This window comes from Lepidochelys kempii, chromosome 2, assembly GCF_965140265.1.
Source record: "Lepidochelys kempii isolate rLepKem1 chromosome 2, rLepKem1.hap2, whole genome shotgun sequence".
NCBI lineage: Eukaryota > Metazoa > Chordata > Testudines > Cheloniidae > Lepidochelys > Lepidochelys kempii.
Genome location: NC_133257.1, coordinates 170,899,620 through 170,919,123, shown reverse-complemented (window position 1 = coordinate 170,919,123; position 19,504 = coordinate 170,899,620). Strand labels below are relative to the sequence as shown.

Below are 19,504 nucleotides of genomic sequence, written 5' to 3'. Positions count from 1 at the left end.
CTGCAGCAATTCCAGCTGAAGTGCCTTCCGTCCCTCTGTACAGTGGCCATTTCTGGGCTTCTCAATTCCTCGCCCTGCAAGTGGAGCAGCTACAGTTTCTGCTGATGCCATGTTTGTTCCCAGGGATATGGCCCCACCTCGGGAGATGTTCTTCCTTCCTTAGCCTGTATGATCGGGGGGCAGGGCTTCTAGCATCCACTAAGCCCTTCCGCACGTGTTTTAACTGTTTCTGCAGGGGCTGCCTATAGCATAACAAAAGTGAGGGAGAAATTCACTTTTCCTTTTAGATCAGTGTAGCCTAAAAACTTGCCTCATGTAGCCACAGAAGCTTTTATAATTATCTTTAAAAATTATTCAACCTCAGAGCTGCATTTAGGGATGCCATATGCACCAAACACTAGCACGGGCAGAGCTGATTAGACTGATGGCCTACGGGATGGATGCCAAATGACAATGGATTTAGGTGGGAAGCTTTGCATAATTTCTAAATGCCAGCACAGCTCCATGAATGTCAACCTTGTGTGACAATAAATAAGCATTTGGGCCATTCCTGATGCCCTTTACGCTTGAATGTTTTTCACAATTAAAAAAAAAATCACTAATCGCTATGGGGCAAAGTTCATTGTAGTCAATGGGAGTCTTTGGATCAGGTCCTAGCTCTCGACCAGACATTCAGCTCAAGATGACTTCTGCATTTTCTTTAAAGAACTAATAAGAACAAACATTTTAAAATAAAAAAAAAACCAAATATTCAAACTCCAGGAATTCAGTGGAACTTATTCTTTTTATTTTATTTATAAAATGTACCTACAGCAATGGTGTCCTTCGCCTTTGGCCAGATAGGGTATCTCTGTATTGGGTGCCTTCTGATCGAGCAGTGATATATCTATGGTGTGAGTTAGCCTGTCTTTCTCCGGATTTTAATAAGGGTGCTTGCATTTCCTCTGGTTGCTATGACTTCCATAAGAGGAATCTATTGCACGCTGGGTGCTATAGAGGGGAGATCAGAATGCGGATAATGCCTGTGTCAGGAGACGAAGATGAGCCAAGTAGTCAGGTCATACAAGAACACCGTGGGAGGACCCGAAACTGCCCTTTTGTAGGGCCTGGGCATTGAATACATGATTATCATGAGAAAGGGATTGTCACTGCCACCAGTTCTCTTTTCCCTGTTCTGAGTCCTCACCATCTTGTCTTGCTCCATTTCATCTTGTTGACACTTTATCTCCAGCAGTTGTAGCTCCTACCTATTCCCTGTTATATATCATTCATTTCTTGCAAGGTATTTCTTGTCTGGGTTCCCTTTCCCAGGGGCAGGATGCCCTCCTGGGGAGTAATGTAGTGGAAGCATGGACACCCTTTGAGAAACCAGATGAGAAAGTAGATTAATCCTCTGAAGTTTTCAATGTGCCATAGAGGTCCAGCCAGAGGACTCAGATAATTCTTCAATGAAGACCATGAGAGCCAGGCATGATTTAAGTGAGCAAGTTCTCTTGCAATTCCTTCCAACAGCTTGAGGAGACACTAAAGTGTTTCTCGGTATTAGAGTCAGATTCTTGTCAGTGGATCACAATTATGCCTACACAGCTATTTGTCCTTCTCACTTTCTTTCCGAGAAGTCAAAGATGCAAGTGTTTGATACCCCAAAGAGAGAGAGAATGGCATAGAAGGCTATCTATCTAAGGTACATATGTGTAGAATCTGAACAGCTCACACTTTTTAATGCATTTATGTTCACCCCTGTGAGCTATCCCCATTCCCCATTCATGGGGAACTGAGCCATAGAGAGACTCTCACTTTTCCAAGGTCACACAGGAAGCCTCTGGCAGAACAGAGAATTGGACCTAGGTCTCCTGAACCTCAAGCTCATGTCCTAACCACTGGACAAACTTTCCTCTTCTAGGAAGGCTCATCAAAGTCTTGTTCCTTCTTTGGCTGCATTTATGCTGTAACAGAAAGCTATCTCATTCTTATGATTTATTTCCTTGAAGTAAGTCTGTTTCTGCACTGGGGCTTATGCAACTAATGAGAACATGATAGGCATGCTTCTCCTCTCCTGGTGTGTCTACTCTTGGACATTCCACACCATCATTCTAGCACTGAGGCAGCATGCAGTGTGTTCATGCAGATGGTGACAATAAAGAAATCAAGAACATAAATCTAACCCAGATATAAACACTAAAGGAGGTATATGGTAGAGTTTTAAAACTACATGGTGACTCTGTTATGCACTCGCAAGATAGCCAGTTACACATAAATCCCACAGGCTGCATGTGAGTAGAGTGTGGAGCAACTGGAAAGATTAAATCCACTGCCCAAACCAGGCCCAGGGTGCAGGGCTGCTACTGTAGCCTATGGACTAGAACAGCCCAGTTGAGCTGCTTGCACTGAATATTAGCACTATTGGAGCTGCATAAACGTGAATGCGTGGCGCCTTCCTGTTCCAGCCCCATTGTGTCCTGAGCCAGTATATGTAGAGCCAGTGGTGATACTCGCAAAAAGAAAAGGAGGACTTGTAGCACCTTAGAGACTAACCAATTTATTTGAGCATGAGCTTTCGTGAGCTACAGCTCACTTCATCGGATGCATATTGTGGAAACTGTTTACATGGCACACTGGGGTTGCACATAAATCTCTGTGAGATCAATCCACCATTGGTATCCCTGCCCAGACAAAATGTGGGGCTTAACGCCCAAGGCACTTAAGCAGAAGCATAAGTTTGAAGCTAATGGGACTACCATGTACTTAAAAGTACCCATGTGCTTAAGTACCTTGCTGAGGTCCGGAGCTTCACTTCAAGGGTAAATTTCATCCTCTGATTGGAGCAGTGAACTCCCCTTCCGCCCCCAACTTTCTAAAATCTTACACACGGTTTTCCTTTGAGAATGAAATGAAATCTCTTGTCTCTTCTTAACAATGCAAAGGCATGAACCAGCATTTGCATGCGACAGTAGTTTGTAATGTACAGCAGCAGAGCGTGAAAGAGGACAAAACCTGTCTTCTTTTTTTTTTTCTGCAACAAAGAGAGGCTTGTAATCATGTCTCCTTCAGTCAGATGAAATGTGCACAGCAATACATGATTTTTTTTCACAGAGATTCTGATCTGCTGATTAGAACAACTACTGCATGTGTTTTGTACCGGATTAGTTCAAAATCCTCATCTGTATTGGTTAAGAACAATGGTGTGCCTTAACAGTCCCCGGGGGGGAAATGCAAAGAAAATCTACAGCCATTTAGTTGCGATGTGTACGGTCCCTGTGACTACTGAAGTGTGATCTGTGGTTGTACATTGTGTTTGTTGTTGGTGCTTAGGAGCCAACATCAATTGGAAGTGGCAACTTGTGCCCCCTCTTGGCAAAATAATTGCCCTGTCTTACAAAGGTAATACAGAAAAATGATCCCAGATACCACTGCAGTAAATGTGGTAGGAGGAAAGGGCAAATATTAAAACAGCATTTACTTACTGTGAGTAAATCTTATGGAAACAGATGGGCTTGAATGTTTCTCAGCATTAACATTTTAGTAAGGTGTTTTTTTAAAAAACATTTTAAATAGCACCTTTGATCCCAAATGATCCCAAGCTATGTTAAAATCTATTATAATAATCATTAGGGGCTACATTGAGTCTTTGTTCCTAGCACTGAGTATTGGGTGGCATGTAGTTGGGCATCCCTGAAAGGAGTTCTGGAAAGGTTACAAAACAATATCTAATATTTCTTCTTATTCCTCTGCCCTGTTATTGCATAAGAACATTGATCTGATCCAGTGTGGCAATTCCTGTGATCCTGTGGAGTTCCTACTTCTGAAAGTGACCAGCACCAAGTACTTCAGAGAAAGGGGCAAGAACCCTGCAGGAGACAATTATGGGATAATCTGGCCCTGAACAGAAACTTGCTACTAACCCAAAATACCTAGAGAAGATGGCTAATGCTCTGAAGACAAGGATTAATATCCGTTCCTAAACTCTTATTTATTTGTTTACTATTTGCTATTTAAACTTGGATATTCTTTTTATTCATCTATAGCTAATGCTTTTTTAAATTCTGCTAGGCTCTTGGCCTCAGTGATAGCTCAATGCAGTGAGTTCCACAGGTAAATTGTGTTGTGTTTTCTCTTAAAGTGTCTTTGTCAGTTTCCAATTTCCCACCTTTCAATTTCATTAAATGTCTCCTTGTTCTTGTATTATAACAGTGCGAATAGAAGTTCCTGATCTACCTTCCCCATGCTATGGATTATTTTGTATATTTTTGTCATGTCCCCTCTTATTTATCTCCACTCTAAGGTAAATAGTCCTTGTCTTCTCAATCTTTCTTCATATAAGGGTTTTTTCCAAGTTCTTAGTCTTTAACTTTTCCATTTCTGCTAAGTCCTTTTTTACAAAGGAGTGACCAGAACTGAACACACAGGGCACACAGCTGATTTACATAATGACATTGTAATATTTTCTGTTATTCTCCATCTCATTCCTTATGCATCCTAATGTTTTGCTTGCTTCTTGACTGCTCTTTTTACACTGAGCCAAGATCTTCATTGAACTGTACACAACGATGCCATGCCTTTTTCTGGAGCTGATGCAATTAATTTAGACTCCAGTAAGGTGTATGAGCAGGGGAAATTATTCCCTCCAGCATGCATTACTTTGTCTTCAAATTTTGTCCCTTTGCTGTTCATCCTGTTTTCCACATCATTAATAAATCCATTACACTGCACAGGTTCTAGCATGGACTCTTTTGGCACCCTGCTGTTAACCTTTTTAATGATGAACATTGACCATTTATTCCTACTCTTTGTTTCTCTCTCTTAGTCAGGTTTTGATCCATGACTGCACTCTCACACCATGCCTCTTACGGTATACCTATTTATTTCCTTTAACAGCCTCTTGTTTAGGACTTTGTCAAAAAGACCTCTTGAAAGTTTAAATAAACTATATCAACCAGTTCTCCTTTATCCACTGTTTCATAGGCATGCTCAAATAATTTTTGAGAGATAAGGGAGGCACAATTTTCTTAGTAGCAGGCCAGGCCCTGACTAAGCTGTCTGGCTACCTCTTAAACCCCACATCCAACCCAAGCTTGCTCAGCATGGGGCAGAGGTGCAGGGCCTCCTTAGCCCAGAGTTGCTCCTTAATGCCCTCCCCTCCAGTGAGGGCTTTATACTCCCTATCACAGTGATGAACCCAAAATTTCCCCACAGGCTTCCTACATCTAATATACATAGAGAAGTTCTTACTATTTGTATGTATGCCTTCAATTATTTGCCTTTCAAATTCCACCTTAGTCCTACACCTAATTTCCTTCTTAGAAATTGTCTATTGGCTTTACTGGGATTGGGCTTCCATATGCTGAAAGCTCTCTGATTGCTTTGTATAATGTCTTGGATGTTGCCATTTAGTTGCATTGATTTACTTTTTGTCTTCCTATTTCCCTTTCAGTTTAGAGTTATATATGCTATGAGACTCTGTGTCAGTAGAATCCATGCTAAATCTAAGTATTTTAGTTTATTTACTCTTGACTTTAAGAACTTTTTGACCAGCTTTTGGGGGGAGGGATAGCTCAGTGGTTTGAACACTGGCCTGCTAAACCCAGGGTTGTGAGTTCAATCCTTAAGGGGGCCATTTAGGGATCTGGGGCAATTGGGGATTGGTCCTGCTTTGAGCAGGGGGTTGGACTAGATGACCTCCTGAGGTCCCTTCCAACCCTGATATTCTATGATTTCTATTAAATTCCCCTCTTTCTAAAGTTAAGGGCTAGTTTGCGGTACCTTTCCTCCCTCAGAGACCTTGAACTTAGTTATATTCTAGTCACTGTTACACAGAGGTTTAACGGTAGTTGCTTCTTGAACCAACTCTTGTTTCTTCCTTTGTACTACATCAAGAATAGTTTTGCCTCTTTTGTGCTTTAGAACTAGCTGTTTCAAGAAGCAATCATTTAAGAAATTGTTTCTGTAAACATTATCCCATTGTGACCAGTTAATATATACAGATAATTGAATTGCTCAGTGATCGTCATTGGACTAGATGACCTCCTGAGGACCCTTCCACCTCTGATATTCTATGATTTCATTAAACATTGCCTTGTTGTGCTGTCTGAGCACTGTGCAATTCTTGCCCTGGTCTGGAAGCTGTTGGTAGAATAGTCAAAATTCTTACTCTGCCAGTATTCTTGTAACATGGGATTTGTATCCACACAGATTCAGTTGTGGTCCTTTCCATTCAGAATTTTTATCTCCCTAGATTCTGTGGTATCTTTTAGATACAACACTACTCCGCCCCACCACCCTTTGACCTGTTCAGTTTATAGCCAGGTATTACAGCAGCACTTTGATTTTTCTCATTTCACCACATTTCAGTAATGTCTATTTTGCAAGGTCATCTGCCATTGCCAGGCATTTACACATGCATAATTTTCCAAAATATTCACCTTGAGGTGTGGCTTAATTTTCCCATGTTTAGTCCCTGCTTAAAGTGACATTATTTTTGGAAAGCTTGAACAAAACCTGTTCAGTGGTTTTTGTGGGGTGAGAGACTGGGAAAGAAATCCTTTGCTTTTTCCGATTTATTTATTCTTTCTTCAGCACTTGGCTTTTCAACCTTGATGTTGCATTAGTGTTAGTAGTTGCATAGGACATGCATAAAGCATGACTGAAGTACAGCCGCCTAGAGGCACAGGCAGAAAGCTAGGCATAAGACCAGTACATGCCACACTGTACAACAGTTAGAGTGGCAATGAAAAGTTTTGTCTAAGTCTGTCATGTTAAATTGCTCTTACCAATGTGCCTTATAGTAGTCAAGCATGTAAATTAACATACGTGACTATTAAACTGGTTCTCTACCCAGCTGTTGCAACCACTTTGACATTCCCATATTGCTAAATTAGAGCTAGATCCCAACTAGATTAGAGGGGAATTCCAAGGTGGGAGAGGTGTTCCACATACAAAAAAGTTTGAGAAGCCGCTGGACTCTTACAAATTAACATACATACTTAACATAAGTAAAATTATATGAAACAAAATGTGTCTTCCCTTTAATGGTTACTCTAAATAACTCTGCTTTGTTTCATCTGTAAGACAGTTCCCAGGATGGTAGGACATTTACTATGACTTCACTTCATCCTCACAAATACATCACTGAATTGCAAATTTATGTAGGCTTGACTGGAGACAACCAATTTTCTGCCATAAAAGCCATCCAAGCCGTTTGCTGTGGGACTTTCTAAATTGGAGTCATATTTGTTTTCCTTTTCTATTATTCCTCTCATGTTGTGAAAGGCCTTATTTCCCGTTAAGCCCACGTTCCCTATTATTGCTACGACCATGTCTCCATTACCCAGCTAAATTGAACTTGGTAGGGTCTTGCATGCTGCTCCTTCTTAAGCTTTTTGTATGCATGGGACCATGGAATGAAAGAAAACTAGTGTAACTTTGTAAAGTTACTGTTACCGACATAAATTCCAGGAATGTGTCTGCATTGAAGCCAAAAAGTTTCCAGAGCAGTATTTTTTAATGTAAAGTTCAAAATTAAATGCAGCAGAAATATCCTTTAAATATGTGTACTGTAATGGACAGGACATAGTGAAATCCACTTATAGTTAAGTCATTTGTTTTAGACAACATTACTTCTCTCATAAGTGGAGATTCCCTCTAACTAGAAGTTCTATTGACGCACTGCAGTGCATTGAAACAATTTATAACTCTCATGCTACTTCACTGTAGTGGGAGTTTTGCTACAGTGTATCAGTTTCTCATAAGCATCTTCTACTGTATACACCTCTCCTGACAGCCACCCACAAAATATAGAGGTTTGGAAAGCCGCACGTATTCCATCAGCCATTTTCCTTTACTCACAACAGCATATGGACCCAGGAATTTCCATATTGTATCAGACCCGTATCTAGTCCAGCATCCTCTTTCCTACAGTGGCTAGTACGAGATGCTTCAGAGGAAGCTGCCAGGAACCTCAAAGTGAACAATTACAGAATATCCTGCTCTCATCTGTTAGAGGTTGGCTTATGCCTTGAAGCATGGGAATGTATGTAACTGCTGCAGTTCTGTTTTGTTTTTACTCCTACTTAGTGTAACAGTGATGTTCTCCTTATCCAGATAAATGTCCAGTCCTCTTTTGAATCCTGCTAACCTCAATGATATTTTATAGCAGTGAGTTCCACAGGCTAGTTAAGCATTGTGTAAACAGTTTTTCTCATATGATTTTTGCATTTGTTGCCTTTCAGTTTCGTTGATGGGGCCCTTTTCCATGTTTTATGAGAAACAGTAAATAAGAGCATTCAACTGATGTTATCTGCACCATTCATTACAGTTTGCAAACTTCTTCTTTTATTAATCTAGTCTCTAAACAATCCCCATCTTCTTTCCATTCATCTAATCACTTTTGTCACTTTTTTGGGTGGGGGGGGGTCACTTTCCTCACCTGTTTGACATTTCTGCAATATCCTTTTTGTTTATCATTACACAATGCGCATAGACTTTCACTGAGCTGTCCAGAGTGATGTTCAGGTCTCTTTCCCGAGTGGCTACGGCTACTTAGGAGTCTAGTGACATGCCTGAGTAGTTCAGGAATTACTCCTACCCATGTGCATAGCCTTGCATTTCTGAACCATGAACTTCATCTGCCATTGGATTGCCCTTTCACCTAGTTTTCTTATGTCCCTCTAAAGTTCCTAACAGCCATCTCTAGGCATGAATAACCTAAGTAAACTGGTGCAGTCTGCAGTTTTTGACACCTGCCTGTTTACTGCTTCTTCCAGATCATTAATAAATTATTGAACAGCCCCAATGCTAGTAGAGGACATTGAGGCATCCCAATGTTAACTTTTTGCCGTCATGAAAATTGATTTTTTTATTCCTAATCTGCCTACTCTCTTAGCCAGTTTCTCATCCATAGTTTTCACCTCATGACAATTTAGGGAGTGTCTGAATTGCAGTCAAAGGGTGTGATTGCAGCTTGTGTAGATATACCTGGGCTAGCTTTAACCCAGCGAGCTTGGGTACCAGTAACATTGCAGCTGCGACAGCACAGGCTTCAGCGTAGGCTAGCCACTTGAGTAAGTACCCTGGGGTTTTGGGTGGGCTTGTACAGCCTGTGCTGAAGCCTGCACTACCATGCCTTCACTGCTACCAATACCCAAGCTAGCTAGAGTAGGTCTATATGTGCTTTAGTCACACCCCATGATTGCAAGGTGGAACGTACCCTTTGTTTCCCTGAGACCATCCTGTGAAGGACTTTGTCAAAGGCTTTTTAAAACTCTAAAATTGTGTGAGCCAGTTATGCTTTATCCACTATTTTGCTGTCATGCTCAAAGATACAAATAAATTAGAGAGACCTATATTACAAGAGATACCTGAGGGAGAATGAGCCTCAGATATTTTGTTGCCAAAAATATAGTAATGATTAAGCCACTTATGGCATGTTCCTGCTTCCAGAGACCACTTCATGTGAGAGTCATTGAAGGTCAACTCCTTCTTTCAGGGCTTCTTTATATAGTCGCTGTAGTATCTGCATGCTATTTCAGAGACAGCAGTTCCTTTGGGTGGATGGGATTGCAGGGGGTGGCACAGAATACCTACTCCATCCATCTTCCAGGGACAGGAAGACTCTTCTGCCTGATAAGATTCTAAATTCTTCCCGACGCTCATTTTGAACTAAGTTCAAGTGACCTCATAACTGCATTTGATGGTTATTGAGAAACATGCTCTTTTCAGCACTCATGGGTCGAACAAGTTTAGTAACAAAGGCGTGGTGTTGAATAATTACTTTTATTTTATAATTACTTTTCCATACTCTTCAAGAGCTCTTCAATATTGTTGGCTTAAAACGAGCTGCTTATACACTTGCCTTTTTGGAATAAATAACACTTCTATAACTCTTATTGGACCAACTCGGTTGGTGAAAGGGACAAGCTTTCAAGCTACCTGAAGAAGAGCTCTGTGTAGCTCGAAAGCCTGTTTCTTTCACCAACAGAAGGTGGTCCAATAACAGATATTACATCATCCACCTTATCTCTCTCATATCCTGGGACCAACACAGCTACAACAACACGGTAAACAATGTATATAACTTGTCAGCAGCTCTTCTGTCGTCTTTTCAAAGCACTGTATTTTTTTAGAGACTACAAATTTTCCTTGGAGCCACCAAGTGGTCAGTTGATTTACTAATTGAAATAAAAAATATTTTTCTTGTGGAGGGGGAGGCAAATGTTTATGAACGACACAGTATAGATAATAATATTTATTCAGTTTGATCAAATGCCAACTATGTTCTCCATTATGTTCATATTTCCCATTTCTAGTAGTTTATCCCAAATAATACCCACTGGTGGGAGAACACATTTCATATATGATGTAGGAAAGGGAAGTAGGGGATATTGTCCTGAAAACAAACAACTTTAGGTTAGCATCTAGACAAAACCTATTAGACTCAGGTTGTGTTGAATACCCATATTTTTCCATTACCAACTTAAATAGTTTCAGAATTTCCATTAGCTGCATACAATACAACATAGAATGCATAAGACAGTAAGTTGAGATGCTGATCCTGCAACCGCATTCCTGTAGGCAAACCGCTATACCTGCACATTGCCCCACTGAAGTGAGTTGCAGTAGCAGGATTTCTGTTTAATCTAATAATTTAAGAAAATGTTATGGAAGTGAACTCACCCATCCTTTATTATTCTTGTTTTATACTTCCTTTTTATTTTCTAATCTGGCATGTTTCTTTCCTGGACTGAAGTAGAAATAAAGTAGGCAAGAAGAATAAAGATATCTGTTTTTTTAAAATGTGAACTTAATGTGGTATGGGAGTATACATTTTATTCAATTTGGCTTTTACAAAGCATCCTACAGTTATTACCATTAACCTTAGTTAATAACTGAATTTAAGGAATTGTAGGTCAGAAGCTGAATATTTGAATAAAGAAAAGGAGGACTAGTGGCACCTTAGAGACTAACCAATTTATTTGAGCATAAGCTTTCGTGAGCTACAGCTCACTTCATCAATGAAATGAGCTGTAGCTCACGAAAGCTCATGCTCAAATAAATTGGTTAGTCTGTAAGGTGCCACAAGTCCTTCTTTTCTTTTTGCGGATACAGACTAACACGGCTGCTACTCTGAAACCTGAATATTTGAATGTACAGCATTGTGTGTATGAATGTTTGTGCAGTGTTATGTCCAAAATAATCTGTTGTTCTGCCTCTGTATAAAATATTCTAATTTAATGGAAAAATCTATAACCTTTAATAGGGATGAAACCAGTAAGGACCTATAGATCTTTTTTGTAAGTTATCCTATATATTTCTGTAGTAGAGATGTACAGTACTTCCCTATTAAATTCTATAGGGTGATTCAAAAAGCCTCTAAAACCATTTTAATTTTCTATTAAGCTTCATAGGGCTTTACAACTGGACATGTTTATTAAACTGAATAGAAGCTAGACTTGATAACAATAGCAACATTACTTATAATTTTTATGTCACATCTTCAAAGGTCTGTACAGCCATTAACTAAAGAATAGGGGCCTTATCTTGTTCCCATTGAAGTCAATGGTAAAAATTCCATTGGTTTTCTGTGGGAGCAGAATTAGGCCCTAGATTAGGGAAAACAGATTAAATAATGAGGGGGTTGTTTTTTTTTGTCTTACAATTATATGATCTTGTGTGGGATTTTTATTTCTGTTCTAACAAACATTTTATATTTAGGCCCTGAAACAAGGATACAATTATGATGATTTCAACCCTGCGTTAAATAGGTTAAGGGCTTGATCCTGAGAGCTAGATGCTCAGCTAGTGTAAATCAGTGTATTTTCATTGAAATCAGTGGTGCCATGCCACTTGTCTGCAACTGAAAATCTGGTCCCATGTCCCTAACTCTTGTGAATAACTACAGTGGGCTACTCACATAAAGGCTGCAGGACCAGAACTTCCAACAAAACTTGTGGCTATTCTGGACATTGGGGACTGGTGTAGAGGAACAGAAAAATGAGGGGAGAAGGGTGGGGTAGCAGAGAGAAGTGAAAATAGGGAACAGAGAGAAGCGAGGAAAATGCGGAAGGAGTGAGGGAGTGCAAAGAGACTGCTCCCTCAGTCAAGGACCAGTTACTCATTAATCACACCTGTGACTGCCATGAATTGAAGACACCCCAAAGATAATAGAGGGGAGATGAGGCCCTGCAGTCCTCCTCCTCTTCTGCACTGGCAAGCCACAGAGAGAGGAGCTTCCTGCACCATGCTGAGTACATTTCCGATGCACTCCCTGGAGCTCTTGCACAATCCCTCCTGGGTGAGAAACTGAAAAGCCAGAGATGTTCGTTTTAGCAGTTTCCCTTTCCTCTTCGATATGTGAGGGGGGAAATGGACTCAAAGGAAATGTATTTTTTAAAAGACATGGGCAATAATGATTCCAGATGTGTATGGAGGAAGAAGAGCCCAAGAGCTGTTGTCTTTGCAGCCTGCCCAGACACAACCCATATGCCTACTCCTCTGTTCTATGCGAGGCCAGCCTCATGATTGCAGCACCATGGAGGCAGGACTGAGAAATTTCACAAAAACTTGGGTCTCTGCCCAAAAGCCTAAGGTTAGGTAGGAGCTTCCCCTGAGAGGGTGAAACTCAGCACCATCTCCAATGTGAGCCTGTGCTTATCAGGCACAAACTGACTCCTGTATTTAATTTAAATAGCTGAATATGTATGTGGGGAGGGGGTGGGTATTTTTGTTGTTTGCTTTTTTTAAATACTCTGGTTCTTGTAATCATTTTAACTAGGTTCTTAAGCAGTAACTAAATTCACATTCCTTCTGTCTAGCTGGTATAAGAGCTAAGTATTACTAGTTATCATGTCCATGAGCTGTCTGGGAGAGGGAGTAGGGCTATTGGAGTCTGTGGCGGAAGAGTTGGGGAGCCCTGCTTCTGCATCTTTTGCTAGTTCTTCTTAATCGTTCCCGTAGCTCTGCAGAGCAGAACTGAGCCCAAATCTAGCTCCTATGGGGAACGAGCTCTTTCTGTAGCTCAGCGGATATACATATCCACACTTTTTCTACTAATAAAAACTGTTACTACTTAACAGATTTCCCTCCTGCCCCATTCATGGATTGTGACTCCAGAGGGGTTAAGCAATAAACTTATTCAAATATCATAACTGCAAAACAGGTTAAAATAGGCCTACAGAAAGTAAGTTGGATCCATATGTCAAACACTGAGTTAACTATATATAAGTCACATAAGGTCAAATGTATCCCTGTAGTTAATGGAGTTACCTTAGGGATACATTTGGCATTTAGATTTTAAAAGTTTGTTCGTCTTAATTATATTTAACTAGTCTTCATTTTTTGTTCTTGTTTTTTGGTGTGCAGAAACTATGCTGTAGTCCAGATAGATAGTTGCAACCCTAGAGCTTCCACTGTGCGCTAAATAGAGAAGCATTTGCTCCCTGTGTCGGTAACTTAGTTTATTTTTACAGATGTTAGAAAAAGCATCAGTGGTTATACCTATACTTGAGCTGGAGGTGTAATTTGCAGCTTGGCCAGACATACGTGTACTAAAATAGAAGTGTAGTCATGGCAGTGGGGGCATTAGTGAGGACGAGCTGCCTGAGTATGTACCCAAGGTCTGGGGCAGGATTGCACTTGGGGTGGCAACCACTTCCCGCTTCCCATATTGCTGTAGCTATACTTCTATTTTCAATGCACTAGCTTAAGCAAGATGTCTCGACTGTAGACATGCCCAATATTTTCAAAGTGTTGACCTAGATCTGTTCACGTAACAACAAATTTCTCACCAGTCCTGTCCAAAAAGGGAGTTGCATTGATCAACAATATGATGCCTTGTCTCTTTAAATGTTCAGGGAGCTCTGTGGTCTCCCCCCTCCCTAGTGCAAAGCCTCACTTTCATGTTAGTTAGTTTCAGTTTTGCAGACAGAACAATAACTCGCAGGCAACAGGCAGCTGTATGCCCATCAGCATCTGTCTATCTCCTCTGCTGGCAGCAGACAAACAAAAAGTAATTCTAGACCTTGTTAGAATTTGGCAGTTGAGAAGGTCTCTCAGCTATAGTCCTAAGTGCTGAGCCAGCAAAGCATTGGCTCCAGAGGGGCTTAAGCATTTATCAAGAGTTCCTTCAAGGTCAAAAGTTTAATACCTTGTTACGTGGTCCTTTCTTCCTCTGTGAATTCTGTTCCCTTTATTTTGTTAAAAAATCTTCAACCACTGAGCATGAAACATAATTTGGATTGGGCGGTACAAGGGGCTTGATCTAATGTATCTGAAATTCCAATTTTGTATTCCGTATCCCGAGGTGGCAACCACGACTTTTGCAAGAGAACTTGAAGAGATGTAAAAACATGAGAACCCTTTCCGAATTAAGAAAGCTCCCCTTGTCCCACTCAGAGGAGACCAACGGGTTTATTAGCCACTTTGGTTGAAAATTTAAAGGTTACTTAGCAACTTGAAAGAGTCTGCCATCTGTGAAGTTGTAGATTTAGGCCTCCACCTGATACCAACAAATTGCTCTCTTGTCTGGAGGGAACTCTCCGCAGCTCATTTTGGAAGTATTTTGATTAAACTCTGCAGGTGGACGGTCTGGTTGGCGAGTGCAGTGGGCTGGAAATACTGTCAGACCCTGGTGCCTTCTATTACGCTTATGAGGCCAAAATGATCAACTATTACAGGAGCTGCCTGAATCAATGGTGACTTGAATTTATAACTGTCACTTTTGGGGAATTGGGGAACCACTCAGGTGGTTTCTGGGAGTTTCAATAAAACAAAAGAGAGAAAAAGAAAGAGTTTCTTTGGTTAACTTGCATATAAAGTTAAAGGGATTGTTCACATATAGATTCACTGTTAGCACTGGAAATCAACCTCATACAGAGAGAGAGAGCGAGCAGCAAGAAGAAAATCAAACAAGCTCCTACAGATCATTGTGCATTAGTCAGTTGCTATAAATAGATATGAGTGAGGAAAAAAGCTGATAAAGAATACAGTGGGATTTTTCAAAGCAGTGCAGATGATTTAGCCCCAGGTCCTCCATAAGTGTGTTTGTTTTGTTTGTTGTTGTTTTTTTTGTGGGAGGGGGCTAAAGGGATGAGGGTGGAGTTCACAGGCTTGTCTCTTCCACTAACAGAAGTTGGTTCAATAAAAGATACTACCTCAACCACCACATGTGTTTCATTAAATTTGGTGGAACACGTGGTTAAATCTCAACCAATCTTAAAGAAAATTTAAGATTGGGGTGGTTTTCTCTGTATGAGTGTCTGAGTGATAGCTGATGTAAGAAGAGTAGTTATCGACCATATTTTTTTTGAAGGAAAGGCAGCTGATTTCTCCCTTATTTTATGTCCAGGCTGGGGATGGGAAAGGAGGGGAACAAAAATAGATTTTAAAAAATTACAAAGATAGAAAATAATAATAATAAAAAACCTCCCCTTAAAACTCTCCTTTCCCATGATGCTTCAAAAATCTTGACAACAGTTATTGTGCTGACCAATGTTATCTCATTGTTCTTCCTGGTCTGTCTGTCTTTATCCATCTGTTTTCTCTTGTCTTCTACTTAAATTGTAAACTCTTTGGAGCAGGGAACATCCTTTGTTCTGTGTTTTTACAATGCTTAGTACAAGGGGTTCCCAGGCACTATGGTAATACACATAATTATAATAAAAACTCTGTCTTCTCTTACCCAACAATCCTTAAATCTGCTGGATTCTGATTTGCTGCTGTGATGATCCTAATAACTTAGTACATTTCCCTGACATCATCTCATATGTGGTTTATGCAGTACTCTACACCAAGTCTTTCATTCAAGCCATTTTGTAGGTAGGCATTGAAGAAGCAATGTGGCACAATTAATTTTCTGCATCCGTATTTCTAAGTGGCTTTGTTCTGATTAGGTCAAGCAGTCATCTGCTGGTCACAGACCACACATACCAAATTTGAAGCTGAAAAAACTTTATGTAGGGTAGGACAAAAAGTGGGTTTCAGTCTTTACTCTGGAGCAGCTGTTATTGGTACATAATTTGCTCCATGAAAAATCCTTAATTTGTCAGCATAATTTAGCAGTCCCTGTTCAAAAGTTAGTACATGGAGTAAGAAGAGCTGTTCCATGTCAGGATAGACCTCCTGGATTGTATATTCATAGGTATTTGGTTTCTAGTAATAATACCTTCCATTAATACTGTCAGTCAGCCAAGGATCTCAAAATACTTGGGGCTTTTGTCTGCAATCCTTACTTACTTAAAACTTGCAATAAAATCTATGAGAATTTTCCTGAGTATGGGCTGCAGGAATAGTCCTAACTAAGGTTAAACTTAAGCACGTTCATATGTGTTTGCAATATTGGGTTCCTAGGCAATAAAGCATAATTTTGAAGAATAACTGCCAAATACACATATTCTTTAACAGAAGTTATTTTGCATGATAAAGCTATTTTGACTTTTCCAATTAATAATGATGAAATTAATAAAAAATATGAACAAAAATAAAGACTAATACATTCCAAATCATGCCCTATGGCATATTAAACAGCTATCTGACCTACCAAAATATCTATGCTGCTTGTTAGAACATACCTGGAAAGAATGGCCTACTCTTTTATTTTCTGTATAGGGTTCCTCCTTAATTAATGCTCTGTGTAAAAGGAGTTGGGAAAACTATTCACCATTCATTTTTCAGATTTCACCCTCTTTTCTGTTCAAGGACAGATGTTGATTTTATATGTACATATAATTTATATATATATTTGGGTGTATACATACAGACTTGTTCACTAGTCAGAAATGCTTATATATTTTATGAAAACACAGCAAACAGCTCATAGTCGTAAAGCTTTTACCAAGTTGTTTGCTATTGGTTGTTACAAGTATATATGGTGATTGGGGTGAGCCATGTGTTATTGTTTCTGTTCCCTGATTGGATCAGTGTCACTGTAACTTGGTCTACAGCTGCCTACACTTTTGATGGCATAAGCAAGTTGCCTCCACACTGTGGCATGTAGTTACACACGGCGGTGAAAGGCTCCTACTCAGGGAGAGGAAGCAGGGAAAGGCTCCAGCAGTGGGAAGCTGCGAGAGACTTTCCCCGCTGCTGGAGTCTTTCACTGCAGTGGGGAAAGGCTCTGGCAGTACCCTGCCCAAAATAGCCGTGTAGACACGGGAGGCACTGCTTGGGCATGTAGAGAATCATGTACAGTATGTACCCTGGGTTCAGGCTCTCTACTCTGTGCTGCTTTCCTCAGCTGTGCCTCACTGTTTGCATAGTTGTTTATATCTATACAGTGTCTGTATTCTACATGCTACTGTAAGTGTAGACCTACCTGTGGGGGAGCTGTGATCAAATCACTGAGCCTTAGATTTTCTCAGAATGTGGATTTAGGAGGAGCCGAACCAGACAGATTAAGGAATTTGTTGGACATTTTAATATTTTTTTTTCTGGGCCACTTGAGTTAAGCTTTACTTGGGACATCACTATAGGAAAAATTGGTCAGAATATTCATACTAAGTAATCCCATGAGGCATGTGCCTTCATAGTCCCAGCCATAAAATTGGGATCCTTTAATCTGTTTTATTTAAGTACTCTTTTTCACTGCTCTCACCAGGAGCTTTGTGCAGTCTTTCTTGCAATGGATACCATCACCATCTTTTCTTGTTTAACTGTGTTATTGCCAGACCCTGACCGGGGGCTTCAGGAAAACAGTCCCTACCTACATTGTCCTGAGTTGTTGGTCAGGACTATATAGCAATATTTCATGTCATGTACCAACTACATTAATTGAATTTCCTGATCTCCAATTTGTTGTTAGCTTTAAGCAAACCTGCCATCAGGTCAACCCAGAGCCCCCTCCCATCCCACCCCCCGAGCAGAAAGGGAGTGGCCGGACCCCGCTCCGCCGAGGGTCGCCCTGCCCCAGGCTTAAGTCACTGTCCCAAACAAATGAGTAATAATTTCAGCATAGTTCTATGTGTGAGGTCCTAGCTGGCAGCCGTGCATCGGATCACTGGAAAACACCTTCCATGTCAGGGCTTGGGACAGAGATTTGGCAAGCAACTCAACCCCTATGATGCTGCATTATTACTAAGCAGTGTTCTAGTTTGCAACTGATGGAGGTGCTACTGAAAATAATATAGCTGTCACCACCTCCCATCATTTCTCCTTCAAATCATGGAAGATTTAGTCATACGCTTGCTCCTGAAGAACTTGCAAGCCCATGTAAATAGAGACAAATTCAGTAACAGTACATGACTGCATCTTCTGTTCTGCCCATATGTCATGTTCGCACATTTAAATTGAGAATGAGTTTGCCCTATCAGATTTACGTATTGTTAATACAGCCCAATGAGCATCTTCTTAAAAAACCAACCAACCAAACAAAACTCCCAAGAAACAAAATACCACCACCATAGCAACAACAACAACAAAAACACCTGCCTTGTAAATTACAGATGGGTTTGAGTCACAAATTCATCTGAATCCAAACTTCCCCAATGTTCAGAGGTAGTTCGGTTCCAGCCTTTTGGTTTGAACTATTATAGACATTATAATCCAGATGCAAAGTTTGGATCCGAACTTATGTGCTGTTTGTGACTGTTAAGATGCGGTGTTTTGATCTGAGGCATCTCTGTTGGAAAGCATACGGTCACAATGTTACATTGTAATCTGGAATTATGATGCTGCCCAATTGAACAAAGCTGGACTGATTACCCTATTTGATATACAGAAGATGACAGTTCAGCATTAGGACCTCATAGCTTCTGCACTGTAGATTGTTTACTGTGACCACATAAACTTTATATGAAAAAAGTTTGTTATGCAGAAATATGTGATTTCTATTGTAAATCTTTTTTAAAAATCTATTATTCCTGTCTGTTTTTATTAAAGGAAAACCACTGCAGAAGAATTAAAATTCTAGGGGACTGTTACTATTGTGTATCAGGATTGACACAGCCCAAAACAGACCATGCCCACTGCTGTGTCGAAATGGGACTGGATATGATTGACACCATCACGTAAGTATCTCAGTCACTGTACTTAGGCTTCAGTGCCCAATGGGAAACAGTATTATCCCTGCCATGTTTGTGATGTGTGTTATTAAGGGAGTGGTAGTTTCTGTGGAAACTATGCTCATTTAAACCATTACAGTGGTACACTTGTGCCATGAGAGAGTCTTGTTTTTACACAGTGCATTCTAGGCACTGCTTTTCTATTCCATTTAATCAGTTTGATGAGAAAAAATGAGTTTGTGCATGCATGCACATGTGCCGCGCAGTGAGGGGGAGAGAGGAAAGGGGAACTCATGAACTACCTCTATTGCTATTTGCCATAGCAGTGTGCATTGAACCAGTAAGCAGGGAATCTAATTCCTGCTTGTTCAATATTAAAACTGCTCTCAGTTCACCCACTTGTATGTAAATGCCAAACAGACTTTGATGTATATCTGTTGTGTGTGTTCATATTCCCAAATCAATTGTTCACTCTGATTTTTGCCTTTCTGTGTGTCATTTTGAAACTTTTATTTTGC

The 19,504-nt window shown here is 40.3% G+C and overlaps 1 protein-coding gene across 6 annotated transcripts in view; it reads left to right on the top strand.

Annotated features, from left to right (window-relative positions):
- ADCY1 (adenylate cyclase 1) overlaps nt 1-19,504 on the top strand; it is a 224,158-nt gene that overhangs the window by 120,292 nt on the left and 84,362 nt on the right. For 5 of the 6 annotated variants that reach the window (XR_012157423.1, XM_073332758.1, XM_073332760.1 and 2 more), the window contains exon 5: nt 18,865-18,992. The exons of the other annotated variant lie outside the window; for it this stretch is intronic. Coding sequence is in view for 4 of the 5 variants with exons in the window: in XM_073332758.1 (XP_073188859.1) it covers nt 18,865-18,992 (128 nt within the window). In the remaining variant the exon portion in view is untranslated. The remainder of the gene's footprint in view (nt 1-18,864; nt 18,993-19,504) is intronic. 6 annotated transcript variants of the gene reach the window in all.